We start from the raw sequence: 15,784 nt of genomic DNA, 5'->3' as shown, positions 1-15,784 counted from the left end.
AAGCACGAAGGCATAATGATAAAAATTCAGAGCAGATTAGGTGCATGCTGGCTTTTTTAGCTTTGTTTAAAAAAAAAAAAAAAAAGCCCCAAACCTCAACAAAAAACCACAAAAGCCAAAACCCCAGGCACATATTTTTTTCCAGAAAATCCTCATTTCTCATTTCTCTCCGCAGCTTCTCGGGACTCACATCACCTTTAGGAATGTCAGTAGGAATTATTTATGATCCCGGGACGCTGCAAGACTCCGCGCAGGGCCGCGCTCCCGCGGGACGATCGTGGGACGATCTCGCCAGCGCATGGACCGCGACCCCTGGAGCCCGCCCGCAGCAGGACAGGGCGAGCCGGGAGCTGCCGGGGGAGCCCCGCTCCGCGGAGCCGCACACGCCTCGTCCAGCCGCACCAGCGGGGCCCTCGCCCCACCGCCAGCTGCTGAAACATCTGCCCTCCTTTTACTGGCGTGTGTGCCATAAGCCCCGGCCACGCCGGCAGGGACACAGCCGGGTGTCCCACGGCCACCGCACAGGCACCCTGCAGCGCCGGCCCCTCTCCCCACGCGCGGCAGAGCCAAATCCTCTCAGATAAGGGAGAAAACTCGGGTGCAGCTTTGCACGCCTCAGCGGCGAGGAGCAGCCCCACGCCCGGCGGGTTTCACCACCCCGAGGACGCCCGCGACGGCGGGGCCGAAAGGGGCCCACGCAGCCCCGTGGGACGCCCTCCCCCGCCGCCCCTCCTTACCCGCAGCGCCGCCAGGTCGATGCCGTCCAGGCTGCGGGCGGCGCAGTCCCGGGCCATGGCGCTCCGGACCGCGGCGAGCCGGCAGCGGCGCCCCCGCCGCCCGAGCTAACGGTCCCACGGGCGGCCCACGGCGGCCCGGCCGTGCCCCAGCGAGCGCAGGGAGGCGGGCATGCCCGGCCGGCCGGAAAGCCCTCCCCGCTCGGCGGGCGCGGAGCAGCCCCCGGCCCGGGCGGCCGCCGCCGGCAACTTTCGCGGAGACAGTTCCGCGGGAAAAAGTTTGCGAGGAAGTGACGTGCGGAGCCGGCGGGGGTCGGGGGGAGAACACCTGCCGCCGGGGGGACGGCCGCCGCGCTCCCCCCGCCACGCGCGCGTGCTCCCGCGTGTGCACGCGCCGCCCCACGCGTGTCCCGCCGTGGAGGGCAGCGGGTTCGGAGGGTGCGGCCGGCACAGATCGCGGCCCGCGCCGCGGGAACCCGCACCGGCCACAGAGCGAAACAAAACCAGCACAAGCTAAAAACCCCAACAAACTACATTAAACAACAACAACAAAAAACCTAGACCCCTTCCCTCAGGTGACAAGCGCTGCAAATCCGAGCCCGCGGAGGGGACGGCAATGCCGCTCACCGCACCGAGCGCGGACCTGTCGCGGGGGCCAGAGCAGCCTCGGCCACGGGGGGAGCGCGGCCGCACGGTCTCGCACACAACGGGGTACAGGCAGCAGGAAGACCCTCGCGGGGCGCAGCACGGTGGGAACCCCTATGGCACGGCCCTCCCAAAGCGCTGCACCCAGCTTCGGGAGGCACCACATTGCTATGAACTCTGCTGCTCATTACAGACCCTTTCGCCCTGTAATTATGACCACGGAAAGAACACAGTGTACAACTGCATTGTAGTGGGGTGGAAGGATTTGTGGATATTTTGGGGCTTCACATTTAGAGACAAAAAAATAAATATTAAAAAAAAAAAAAAATCAGTAGAAATGCACATTACTTGAGATAAAGTCCCTGAACATTCCTGAAATGTACTCAGGGCTGGGACATTGTCCCTTCACAGAGAGAGAGCAAAGTGGCTGAAATTCTGAATCAGTGTTTTCACAATCACCGACATGAAATCAAGACAAAGTGGTCAAAGCATCTTTGGTGCCTATTAGCACACCATGGCACATGCAATGCCAGCAGCAGAGTGGCAGTGTTGTAATAAAGGTATTTTGCAATTTCCTTGAAAGAAATGCTGATGCATCATTCAACTTCAAAGTATTCTTTTAAAACAGCCCATGCTGGGTACGCTATCTGCTAAAGCGACCCCGGCTTTTTGCTCTCCATCTGCCTGTAGGTCAACATATTGATGCCCTGTTAACTGACTTGAGGCCGATTGCTGCATTAAAGCATAAGTTTGTTGAAGAACTAAATGTGTATACTGCAGCTCTGCATGGCAGGGACAGAAAGCCCCACACAGTGACAGCCCAGCCCAAACCCGAGCCCAAGCCCCTCTCTGTGCCCAGACCAGCCACCCGCTCTCAGCTGGGCAGTGCTTGGAAAATATTGGCCCTCACATCACCTTTGACAAAGTTAAGCCACAGTTTTGCTCCCCACTGTAGCCTTCCTGCCTTACATAAATCCATCATTAGCCTTTCTGCTTGTGTTATTTCTCACAATCCCTCTTTATCTCTTCTCTAACCTCCAGGCTGTCCTTTGTCTCCTGGCACTTTCCACTTCCTTCCTGCTTCCCTGGTGAGAACTGGAGTGAAACTCCCGGCTGTTGTCTACCAGACGCCCTCTCTCTTCCTCCATCTCTTAGACTCTTTGCTGAAATTAATCCTACCTGCCTCGCTCACCTGTGATGAGTGCGCCAACCTAAGGATTAATTCCACTTGACAGAAAGCTCTACTCAAAAATGATATGAAAATCTGGCTTTAGAAGTCTAATATGGTTTGTAGTATTTCTGCAGGCAAGTAAGTCTCGGTATCTCTTTGCTACATGCATTTATCACCACCTTTCATTGTCTTCCATCCTTTGAACACTGCTGCTGGTAGAGTTTCTGCAGACACTCCAGTGTGCGCCATTGCAGGCAGAGCTTCGTAAGTGATTATTCCCTTGCTGCTGAAGAAGGCAGTGCATCTTTTCCCCACAAAGGCCTTGCAGGTCTAACAAAAGCAACAGCTGGTTTTGTCACTGACAGTCACAGTAGATCTGTTGAGAGTGAAAACTTCAACAGGGCAAGGCTACTTTTCAGAGCAGAACCAGATTTACCAGCCCCAAGTTTTTCATCACCAGCCTGATGAGTGGTTCTGCCGAAACAGAAACTGTGCTCCAAGCGTCCCCTGTAGTCTCGTGCCCTGCTTGCGCTCCAGCCCTCCCCAAAGCACTGCACAGACCAGGTGTTCATGCTATTGCTGACTTGCACATGGGCTGTCACACCTTGCTCTTCTGCATGAAGCCACGTGGCAGAATACCTCCCAGCAACTGGGAAACTGAATGCCTTAGCAGAACCCGAGTAAACGAGAAACCCACATTCATCTTAGCAGTAATAAAAAGTGAAAAGGACCCTCAAAAATAAATTCAATTTAAAAACCAACCAACCAACCAAAAAACCCAAACCCGACACACACAAAAGAAACAACCCAAACCCAGAACTCAAAATACAACAAACACAAGCTAATTAAATGCTTTCAGTACAGCTTTCTTCTCCAACAGCCAAGTCAAACCCCTGCAGCCAAATTCAGCAACCACAGACCTGAACATCAAAACTTTGAAAATACCTATGTGCATGCAAAGGATGTTTTGTATTAAAAGGGAAGTGTGAGCATGAAGGGGGAAGAACTTCCTTTGTTTCAGCAAAGGAAATGCCATTGTACCCCAGAAGTACGGGGCTAATCCTGAGCTCTTCTGTCTGCATCCCACCCCCCAAACCCGGATTTGTAGTACTACTAATAGTAGTTGCCCCTGCCAGGTGTGACACTCAGCAAAGGAAGACTGTTTAAGGATGAAGCCCAAACTGATATGTTGGCTTGTTTCCTTCAGCTTTGTTTTTGATGGGGTCTCAGCTACAGGTGTGAAGCTGGCAGAGAAAAAAAAGAAAAGATAACTCTTAACAGGATTTCCGGTCTGCAGGAAATAAACAGCTTCTTAAAACGTGGATTCAATCTGAATTGGAGAAACTGACTGTTTTCGGAACTGTAAATGAAGATAAATTGTAATTCAGAAAAGCTGAGACACACAGGATCTTCTCCCTGAAATGACCCCCCGGTGCTGCTCAGGGAACAGACATCCCTGTCACCTCCATGGCCGTGGGAACAGTCAGGCTCAGCAGCTCATGCCGTGTCCATCACTGACCCTAGCGCTCAGACATCAGCACCTTTCTCCCAGAATAAGAATGCTTTACAAAATTCCCCATGACTTTCGTTTTTTTATATGAACAAGATATTTTAGACATCTCTTCAGCGTTTCTTTAGGGTACAACCCTTAGCTGAGAGGCAGCAAAGTGACACAAAAGCCCATGAAATCTTGTTGTAACTACAGACTTCACCCTCCACTTCCAGAAGCTCTCTCTGGATTGCTTGAAAAGGAAGGTCAATCTTTTTGCCTAATGGTTTCAGCAACCATTTTGTCCTCATTTGATAGCACCGGAACCAGAAGATTACCAGCTGCTAAATACTGATTACAGGAGAGTCAATGGGCAGCAGTGCCCAACAGGGTATTAAGCCCCACATTCACCCATGGGTAGGGTTTCTTGGCTGCTCCTTGAATTCATTACCATTTACACCATCATTCTGGAAGTGATTTATTATTACTAAAGATTGTTATGAAGTCCTGGAATACAAAATAAAACCACCCTTGATTTATTAGGCCAGCCACTAACTTTAAAGTTGTCCCGTTCCGTTTCCAATTATAGCATGGTTTAGTACTGTGGGTGGCTTTACTAGACTGTCAGGAACAAAACTACACATTAAAAGAACATCTAGGATTGTATATAGCCCGGGTATGTTCCTGTGCTAGCTTGGTGGCAGTCACACAACAGCATGAGTACTACTTGATGAACACAGAAAAGTGGAGAACACTTTAATCAGGTCACACCTTGGAAAATACCAGTACAACTTAGCAGAGCTGCTGCAAAAATTCTTGAGATTGCAGGGGGAAAGATTTAAGTTTCAGGCCACAGACACTCAGTTACTTACATTCCAATTTAGTTAAAAGATGCTAAAAGAAATGAACCACCAACCCCTCCCCCAACCCAATCCATTTAATAACTTCAGTATTTCTGTGACCCATCCCTGCTGAGCTTGGAAATCACAGTAAATTGTCTTTGTTTTCAATGGATTGTTGGATCAGGCTCTGAATATTTCTCATGCTTTCTCCTATTTGAACTAAAGAAAATTCCACTTCATTCCAAACACATTAAGGCTGGGCCAGAAAGTCATATTTAAACCCAAATCTGTCTTCAGATTTGCACTTTGCAGAGGCTGCTGCATTAGGATTGAGAGATAGGGTTACTACCTTGAGTAAACTGGGAATACCAGAAATCCAGACAAACAAACCAAAACAGTCATTTCCCGTATGATACTCAGTAGCACATACAGTAGTTTTCAGCTCTTTAAAAATTAAATAACTTTTTTTCAGTTCCTGGCAGCCGTGCTAGTTCAGCTTCACAGGATATCCAAAATGAGACCAAACAGCTTCCTTCCCAGAGGGTTCCTCAGTGGACAGGCAAGCTGGAAAAACTGCCTCGCACTACTGTAATCACAGCCAGGATGTCCACCTCATTTCCCAGAGTAAAGCTTAAAATAAAGGTCTCCCACAAAACCTGCATTGGTCCGAATGCTGCTCACTGGGACTCTTGCAGAAGTTTATTTTCTTTCCAGTCGCACACAAACAGGCCTGGCTGAGGAAAGCGCATCCCAGTGCGCTTGCACACAGAGAGCACAAGGAGCCTCCTCCCCGCGGGACTGATAACCCTCTGGCACTGCCTGACCCCTGACTTCACAGCATTGTTTCGGCACAGCACCTCCGAGTTTCCCCAATAAGAAGCTGCTGCTGGAAGTTTCCCATTTCCCCTCAGCCCAGCACATGTCCCTGCTGTCCCTGACAACAGCCACACAAACACTTTCAGGGACAAGAGTCGTATTTTTCTGGAATTATGATATTTTGCACTTCTGGCTTTTGGACTCTCAGTTCCAAAATCCTCAATTGTCATTTTGTGCAGTAACACATGAATCACACAGATAACTGTTTCTCTGGGTAAAAGCTATTTCTATTACATTGTCTCCCCATGAGAGTTTTTCCTACTCTGATTTTCTTTTTTTTTTCCTACATCACCATTTTTTTCACTTTAACTGTATACCTAGTATAGAATCATAGAATAGTTTGGGTTGTAGGGACCTTCAAAACTCATCCAGTCCAACTCCTGCCGTGAGCAGGGACATCTTCACCAGCTCAGGTTGCTCAGAGCCCCATCCAGCCTGGCCTGGGATGTCCCCAGGGACAGTTCATCCATCACCTGGGCCAGTATTTTACCACTCTCATTGTAAAATCTAGCAAAAATAAATATCTAGTAAAAAATTAAAACAGTATCTGAATACCAACACAGTATCTGCATACTACAGTGACACCTATGCACCAAGGCTGGCTGGCAGTTTTGCAAAATTAAGAGCAAGATGACAAGATGATTTGCTGAAATAAATTGAACTCATACATTTTATGTTACCGTTGTATATTACTGTTGCGCAACCATCTGCCTAGCTATAAGTTCTTCCCTTCCCTCCCATCTTCTGCAAAGTTATTTCTTCAGTCAAAGTGGCAACCATTTTAATCACTTTGCAAGGAACAGTAGCTATGTATTACTAGGTCATCAGATCCCAATGGGGTTTATGAATACCATAATGAATTTCAGCCCAACATCTGTCTGCTCTCTGAAACAGACACAATTATGGGAAAAAATAGCTGCTGCCTCTTCACTGGCAGATTTCTCAGTAAAAAAACGAAAATACAGAGAAAACTCACATAGCATAGTTTAATTGATACCACATTAAATTTATCAGTCAAAATATCATATTGCACTTTTCTTTGTGAAAGCAAGAAGAGTTGTGGTAACTTTTCCGGCAGACAGGCAGAGGGGTTTTTTTAGACTTTAAGAAAATCTTGCAGGCATGATTTTGGTTTTGCCAACCAAATGCTAACTTTGGATGACTCAGACCGCGGTTCCCTTTTATCCAAACCACTGAAGTTTGGTGGTTAGCTAAGGAGGAACTGGTATCTGAATCACCCTTGGTTTAGAGGAATTATCAGATGAAAGCCTTGGGCGCAGGGTGTTTTGGGCAGGGTGTTGGCTGCGTTTTTTGCCCCTTTCTTCCCCAAAGCAAAGAAAAAAAGTCGACAACTTTAAAAGTGGAGACACCTTTCAGTGTACTTAAAAAAAACAAACAAAAAACACAACAAAAAACCAAAACAACACACCACCAAAACAAAAACCCCACACAACTTTATCTTAGCTTTTTCACCTTTTCAATGTCATGTGTCAGTCTGAGTATGTTCTCAGTAAATTCAACATTTTTTTCAGTCATGTTGCAAGCGTAACCTGCGCCTCACAAAATTACACAATTCTAACCTCATCTTTAGCTACAGAAAAAGCCCACCTCATTGCTCAAGTCCCAGTCGCATATCTGCAGTTCCCAGGCCTCCCGCTTCTCCTTTTCTTAGAGGAGGGGAAAAAAAACGGGCAAAAGAGGAACCGTAATTTATGAGCCCCATTCCAGCCCTCTGGAACAAAACCTGCCCTCTGTGACTTATTACGCATCTTCAGGGAAGTATCCCCTGTTCTCACTCTAATTTCTATTTACTTCCAAGTTGGTTTTCTTCTTGGTAGTTTGTCAACTTTGAACATTTCAAACACACTTGGATGTGCCCCAGTGCAGTGCCTGAGCCTTTTAAATCCTCCTCTTTTCCTCAAGGGAAGTGTATCCCATCTTTGAGATGTTGCCTAATTATTTTGTGTGTGTATGTGTGTGTGACTGCTCGATCAGAAAAGCAAGGGGAAGCTCATTTGAGCCTTGAGCAACAGAATCCTCTTCCAACACTAACTCATGAATAAGTCTGTGCCTTTTCCTGTACATCCTTGCCAGTCCTGTCTAAACATTCTCTATCTTTTTATATTAATAACTGTGGGACAGGATTTGGCTGGCCCCAGTAAAACTCCCAGCACTTATCAATTGGTAAAAGAAGATGTGCTGGAACTTGTTGGTCACAGGCCATGGGAAGGATAAAGGCAAGAACCTTACTTAGAAGGAATAGGGAGTGCTGACTCTATGTTAGTGACGTTGTAAAACAGTTGTCCTGTAAAAGAGGGACTCTTGTTCTTGCACAGGGAAGATTGCTTGAGTTAGGGTAGTAACTGTTTAAGAAAATGTCTTAGCATCAGCCAGTCTGTGAATGCCTAGTGTGCAGTGTAGACCAGTCACCTGTAACACGGTAACAGAAACACCAATCAGCTCGAAGCACATTGCTGAGGAAAAGTATAAATGTATGTGAGGTACACTAATAAAACGGACATTTTGTTTGCATCAAACTGCGTCCCATCTCTCAATCGCGGCAATAACCAGCATATAACTTCCAGACAAGTTCCAATTATGCTTGTAACACCACACTCAGTCTGGTAACAGGCAACCCAGCTCTCAGGAGGGTCTGTCAGCGTCCTCATCCTCACTGCACTTTACAGCAGATCTGGGAAAGTGCTGGAAGGTGCATTCACCTTCATGTTGCTGCTGCACAGTGCAGCTGTCAGCTGAGACTGTAAACATGTTAAAAATTAAATTTCAGAAGTTGTTTAGTGGCTTGGGAAGAACAGAAAGCATCTGTACATCTGCCAGTCACTCACTGATATTTAGTCATGGAAGTTTTGTGGGTAAGGAATGTGTTTGTGCAGGTCTAAGACAGGGTGTATTCACTGTTTATATTGATAACCTGGAAACAAATACCAAATAATTGCTGCTTAGCTCATAGAGGGCACAAAGAGGCGCTGTGGCAAGGGGCACAGGGCTGCACTGTCTAGTATGCCTGGCTCAGTAACCTAAACCCATTTAAATTATATTCATCTTAATAGAGGCTCGTACCAGGTTACGTGCAAACCCAGCTTGCATGTGGTGGGGTGGAACGGCTCTGGACACTGCCCAAAGCACTGCGTCTCAGAGGCACTCACAAACTATATCAAACAGAGCAAATCTGTGGGAACACCTAGGTGCAATATTGTGGCAAAAGGGCTGATGGGATCATGGCTGCATAAGCAGAGAAGACAGACTAGGGAAGGAACTTTACCTCGCACATGGCTTTGCTGATATGGAAGCGGGAACAGCAGCTCCAGTATCTTTCTAATAATGTGCAGAGCAGAAATGAAGACTTGGATTCAGCGCAAGGAAGTGGCATAAAAATGAACAACCGAGGACAGAATGGCTTACTGTGCCCACCTTGAAGAGCTAAAGCTCTTACCTTCTTAAAAACAGAAGTGACTTCATATTTTCTCATAAGGAGAAAATAGTGGTAATTTTAATTACAAAAGGCATAACAAGAGCCAGGTGCTGAAGCACAAAACAGACAATTACAAAAAAATCCCCCAAACCAACAAGGTAGAAACAAAGGCAATACATGTTAACAGACCTCTTGGTTTCCATTTTTCATGGGTCTCACTTTCTGATTCCTAGGGTAAAGAGAACACATGCTCAGATCACCTCAAATTACAGCTGGTCTGAGCAGCCTCTCAGACTGTTTCACTAGTCCAAAGTAACCGGTGAACAAGATGTTCTGACCACAGCAGCTTCTGTGCCACCCAGGAACCCAGAGGGCTGCCTGGCTGCTTTGCAGCAGCTGAGTCGCAGACAAGCCCAGAACTGGCACCATATAGTGTACTTGGGCTTAGCCTTCCAGCAGGGAGAACTGGGGATTTAAACCAGCTTCCTTTTTCACAGCAGCTTAAGTTCTTTAAGGAGTTTAGCTCCATAAACCAATTAAGCATCTTTAAGCCATTGAGCTCTCATACCTTCCCTGAGCAGTTTGCATGCTTACATTGCTTTAAAGGGTGAAAGCTGATTTCATCTAGCTGAGACGTGAGCATCTTATGAGGTCACAGGGAGAGCAACCCTAAGCAGAGTCAGCGAGTCTGGAATCCTCTGCAGACCAAATCTGGGGTGCTGCACTCCTGTGGCCTCATTTCTAAAAAAAAAAAAAATATATATATATATATATATATATATATATGTACAAATTCTTACAGGTTTGGAAAGGGCCACCTTTAATTCTTTGCTTTCAAGAAGCCCCAGTTCCAGGTTATAAAGTAATAGGTGTCACATGAGCTCATAAACTTTACAAGCCAAAAATGGGAGTAAGACAATTATTATGTGCATTTGCACATCCACTGCGGCAGTGCAAGTGGACACAAGTACTGTGTCACCCCCTCGAGTCCTATCCCAACGCTTTATCTGTCCTCCCCATCTTTTTCCTTTGCATTAGTTAACACTAAAAGAAGAACATTAGCACAGTCATTTTATATTGGAATATGGAAGCTTACAACCAAGTCCGTGAAGGACTGTTTGGGGCTGGTTTTTAGACAGACAAATCAGCTATACCTTGAAAGCCAGAAAACCACATCATAAAGTTCTATGGGAATCTGTCACTGGCCCCCTTTGTTTCCAGTAGAACATACCCCACATAGCTAGATGCATTTATATATAAGGTATATAGGTTTGCATTATGTATACATAAATTTAATTACTGTGTATCTTCTAAATGCTGTAATTTTCATAGATACTCTTTTTAAGTCAGTTAATAACCATCTATCATTATACTGTGTTAAAATGTAGTTTTTAGTTCCTGCACAGGAAAAGCAACATGCTGCAGTAAAAATGTGATTCTGTAAACAGCTGTGGATTAACATTCAGTGACCACTGAATCTTCTCTGTGATTAAAAAATCCCACCAGCTGCCCAATCTGCTTTTTTTAGTAAACTCTGCATCATTTTACAGCAATAAAAACACTGTTTGCCCACTCACTTGAGGTCAGTCATGTGCTTATGCCTGAAAAGGAGTATTTACAGAATGTTATGTGAAGCGCAGACCTGCTGCTTGCTTAGAAGGTCACAACCTCTGTTTCTTCTAAAACACTGACAAATTATCCCAGAAAATGCCCCATCCACCAGCTCTGCCTGCTCAGCACCCATATAGAGCCCCCTGCATTAGGGTCACCTGAGGAGGACATGGCACTGAGGCACAGCCCCTGGATCCAGAAGCAGGTCTGGAGGCACTGGATCTTTGCATGGACCTCCCAAGATGTCACAGTCAGGCACTTTGCACAATACATCTGTCACGGAGGTACCCCGAGGTTAGTTTAAGGGACAACAGGGTCCAAAACAACTTTTATTAAACCGGTGAGAAACAGGGTTTTAATGCTCCTAAGTGACTTAAATAAAGGTTTGGATATCAGTTGAGGAAAATTATTAAGGGGCAGCAACTAATACAACAGGTGGTCCACAGTGTGCATGCACGTGGCTTTCACTCGAAACAATGCCGGAGCCGGCCCTGAGTCCCGGAGAAGTACACACTTGCCTGAACACGGTGCGGGATTATTTTTAAAGAGATACACGTACTCGTAGTGAGTACGGGAAGTGTACACTCGCGATTCTGTGAGGGTAAATTTATAATACACTCGCAATCCTGCGAGGGTTAATTTACTTACACATGTAAATGTGCACGGAATATTACACGTGCTTATGTGGAAGCACGGGAGGAAAACACACTCGCAATTCTGCGAGGAAATAATTTATACACGTGCTCGTATTGAACATGGAAAGTTACATGTGCAAATGTGCATGGAAAGTACACGTGCTTGTATTAAGCACGGACAGTAAGCGTGCAAATGTGCACGGAAAGTTACACGTGCAAATGTGCATGGAAGGAAAATACACCTGCGATTCTGCGAGGATTAATTTTACACATGCTCATACGGAGCACGGAAAGATACACGTGCATATGTGCATGAAAAGTATAAATATACTCGCAATCCTGCGAGAAGTTTTACTCACAGCCGTGGCGGCGAGGCAAGCGGAGTCCCCATCCCGGGGAGGGGGGCTATCGGCGGCAGCATCTTGCTCGTGCTCCGAGAGACCTGCGACAAAGGGCCGAGTCCCGACGAGAATCCCGTTTTTATATTGGCTGATCAGATCTGACTGTAGGCATTCTAGAAGCTTCCCTGCACCCCCACACTGGCTGTGGGTGCCCCTGAAGCCTCCAAACATCCCCCATACCGGCCGCAGGCGCCCAGCGGCTCAGTGGTGCCTCAGCACTCCCTTCTCCTAATGGCCCTGGCCAGGGTGCTCTGAGGCCAAACAAAAGAAGCTGTTAGCCTCAAGTAGCAGAGAGAGAAGGAGATGTGCCTACTCCTTCCATACTAAAGGAGGGAGGGGGAGAAAGGGGGGTTTGCATTCGGCCACAACATCCCCTGAACATGACTCATCAACAGGTCAAACTGTAGCTCTAACCGTGAAACTTCCCAGCCTAAACCCCCCACCAACAGGAGGCACCTCAGCAGTTCCTCCCTCCCTGCAAACACCAGTTTTGTCTGCAAACTCAGATGGTATTCCAAAACACAGGGGGACCAGCCCTCTGCCCCGCCGGCTCAGGAAGCAGGGAGGCAGCCACCTGCGGGGCTGAGCACTGCCCTGGGGCTAACAGGGGAGCCCGGCCACAGCTGCTCGTCCAGCTGGGGCGCAGGACCAAGGGCCACGCTCACGCGGCCTCTCTCCTCATGGGCGTCTCTTGCAGACGGACGGCCAGGCACACAGCAGGGAGCCCTGCAACCCAGCGGAACTGCCCTGCACGAGCGTGCCCCGGGAGAAGACAGCCCATCTGCCAGCCCTGCCACCTCTCCACAGGCCCGCAGCGGCACCCGGACCCGCACGCACAGCTTGGCCACCGGCACCTGCCAGGCCCTGCTGCAGGCTGTCTCCTCTGCCAGCAGCACCTTCTGCAGATGCTGCCAGGGGCGCTGAGACAGCAGTCAGCACGGCAGACAGCATCCTCCGGCAGCCTGTCCCACCAGCTCAGCCTCACCCAGCCACAAGGACAGCGAGCAGGAGTCATGGCCAGTACAGATGTGCACCTGTGAAGGATACAGCCAGGTGCGACATTGTCACTGGAAGCCAGGGACTTGGCCCGCAGCTGGTGCAGACAGCAGGGAGGACTGTCCTGCAAGCGCCAGAGGACAAAACAGTGGCCTTGGTGAACAAGGAAGAACGGGAAGACGAGAGAAGCAAAGAGAGGTCCCAGTTGGAAGACATCACCATCCACACCATCTGGTGCTGCTGCAAGCCTGCGGTCTGGCTGGATCCCTCTCAAGCTCTTGTTCCACCCGCCTGTCTCCGATTCAAGTCAAGGACTTTAAACACTTGAGATCCATTTCCAGTTTGGCCTCTTTGACCTAATCCCTGCACCATACGGCGTCACCTTGGTCTCACAAGGAACCTCCCCATTGCGGGGGCATTTCTGAGCACCTACACGAGGCTATTGCCCCCTCATTTTTAAGACCCTCCTCCATGGTGCTGGTGCTTTCCCATCCACAGCAGCAAGTGCAGCGCTGTACCCCGTTGGTGTGTCCATCCCCAACAGTGCGTAATCGAGGCTTTTGTTCCAGTCCCACCACCAGAGATTCCTGCTTCCCTTGGTCTCTTGTTTCACAGCCATGTCAATGATCTGCCAGAAGCAATCACGAGCCTTGTGCCTCTCATTCTGTGGACCACTGCATGCCTCAAAGATGTCAATAACCCCTTCCCTTAGGGGTTGCTGCATGGCAGGGTGCTGAGCTCTTTCACAGATTCTCTGAATTAGTGTCACCTGATTTTTCTTCACAGCTGATTATCCCCCACGCAGCTGCATATGAAACAATCTCAATTCATGAAAAGCAAAAGGAGTGAAATTGACGTGAAACAAAGCAAGTCATTTGCCACAGCTGTCCAACCTGCGCTCCTCACTCCTGAAGCGACCAGCAACACTTTCTGCTGCTGCGGGGCCATGCCGCAGCAAGTCACTTGGGGCTGTGGCCAAAAGGGTGGTGGTGTACATACAGAAATACCCAATTCATTTTGTGGGGAGCATCTGTTTCCTCAGCATGATTTGGAACACTTTTGACACAAGGTACTTGCTGGGCCCCAAATCACAGCTGCGCTGACTCCTATAAGCCCCTCCAGTTTCAATTCAGCAGGTGCCCAGTTCAAGGTGATGGTACAGCAATGTGTTCTTCTCTTTAATCTGCTTTACATGCTCTCTCTGAAAACACTTCCTTCCTAGGAGTGATCTGATTCCTAAGGTAGGGTACGAAGCCATTGGCCTTGTTGACAGTAGTTTGCCAACAGTAATTTGCCAACGGGAGGAGGTCTTGCTAAAGCAATAGCAAAACACAGGCTGAAAAATGCAACGGAGCAATCAAGGAGGTCTATAGTCGTGCTCCGGAGCTGTTCTGTGCATGAAGGTGTGGCAGTTGCACAGCCCCCTCTCTTCCCCCTTTCCCCTGCCCCCACCTTCCTTTGATATGGAAGGTGTAGGCACATCCCCCTCTCCCTCAACACATCCTTCCCCCTTCCTCTTCTGCAATGGGGGTAACAGCTTTTGTTTGACCCCAGAGCCCATTGGCCAGGGTTGTTAAGAGAGAGGAGGACGGGGTGCAGAGGCGCCAAGGAGCCGAGAAGCTTCAGGGCACCCCACAGCCAGAGTGGGGGTGCAGAGAAGCTTCTGGAATGCCCACAGTCAGATCTACACTCGGGTATATAAACGGGACCCCGTCGAGGCATGTGCTTGGCGTGTCCTCTCGGAGCGCGGGCCAAATGCTGCCGCCGAGAGCCCTCCCGGGACTGGGACGCCATTTGCCTCATCTCCATGTGTGGGTGAGTGATATCCTGATTTCCTCACCAGATAAGCAAGTGTATTTAATAATTCCTCGCCACTTGGGAGGGTGCTTATTCCATGCTTAAATATAAGCACGTGTATTTTCTTTAATAATTCCTTGCCAGATTCAGGCAAGGCAGGTGTATTTTTCCCGGAGTCAGGGACTGCTCTGGTATTGTTTTTTTGGTGAGCCATGTGTATGCACACTGTGGATCTCCATTGTTATTATTTGCTGCACCCCAATAATTTCCTCAACTGATAGTGGAACCTGTATTTACGTTACTGGAGTGCTAACCACTGGAGTGGTTAATCTGCTGCACCTTTTTGACCAGAATAAAAGTTTGGTTTGGACATGGTTGTCCACCTAAAACTATCTTGGGGGTGCCTCCGTGACAGAAGGCTTTTGCGTCTCGATGTGCAGTGGCCACAGAGTTGGTCTGATCCCACTGAAGAGCACCAGGAGACATCAATCTGTTTGCTTCTTTTCTAGACCAAGTTTTAAGGCTGGTTTTGGTAGTAAAATGTGATTAAAACATAATGTTCCTCCAAGAAGACCTCGGATAACTCATTCACCAAAATTCAAACTACTTCTCCCAGGGAAGCTGAATTTCCTCCATAGCAATAAAATGATCAGGTTTTGCACAGAAGAGTTTGTGTGGTTCTAAGCGTATTTATTTTGTATATGCTGCCTGGAAGGAGCAGACTCTACTGCCTTTTGCTTTTGGTGATGGAAGTTGGGAATGGTCAGCGTTGTGCTTCTTGTTAGGAGCACTTAATTCTCATCTTATTGAAACTTAGGTTTTGCTGGACGCAACTCAAAGGAAAACGCCTCAGCTTGCCTTCCCATTCTCTGCTCCCTGCTCCTTCAAGCAGGGGCTGCCCCATACCAGGCCCAGCCGGGCCCAGAGGTGGGTGTCTCCATGGTGACTGCCCAGGCTCTGTGATGTGGAGGACTCATCATGGCCAGAGGCCATTGTGACAGGGGGGTCCCCACGGTGACCGTGGGGGTGTTTAAGGAGTGAGAGCCCTGGGGTCCCCACTCCCAGGTGAGCAGCTTCTCAGGAGGCAACAGCTTCTCAGGAGGCAGCATCTCCCCTGGGTGCCTGTGGCAGCTCTGCGGCCGACAACGCCCAAG

At 48.4% G+C, this 15,784-nt stretch overlaps 1 protein-coding gene across 3 annotated transcripts in view; it reads right to left on the bottom strand.

The window, feature by feature from the left end:
- The window catches only part of NRK (Nik related kinase), a 101,939-nt gene extending 100,359 nt beyond the window's left edge, over positions 1–1,580 (bottom strand). For 2 of the 3 annotated variants that reach the window (XM_065077820.1, XM_065077822.1), the window contains exon 1: positions 1,378–1,580. In XM_065077820.1, the coding sequence (XP_064933892.1) occupies positions 1,378–1,545 (168 nt within the window). In that variant the 5' untranslated portion in view covers positions 1,546–1,580. Of the gene's footprint in view, positions 1–737; positions 1,034–1,377 lie in introns of those variants that run through there. The other variant, XM_065077821.1, reaches the window with a different exon arrangement.
- Between the last annotated feature and the right edge of the window lie 14,204 nt (positions 1,581–15,784).

The sequence above is a fragment of the Columba livia genome, chromosome 12, assembly GCF_036013475.1.
Source record: "Columba livia isolate bColLiv1 breed racing homer chromosome 12, bColLiv1.pat.W.v2, whole genome shotgun sequence".
Lineage (NCBI taxonomy): Eukaryota > Metazoa > Chordata > Aves > Columbiformes > Columbidae > Columba > Columba livia.
The sequence above is the reverse complement of the archived record's forward strand: the minus strand, read 5'-3'. Positions and strand labels throughout refer to the sequence as shown.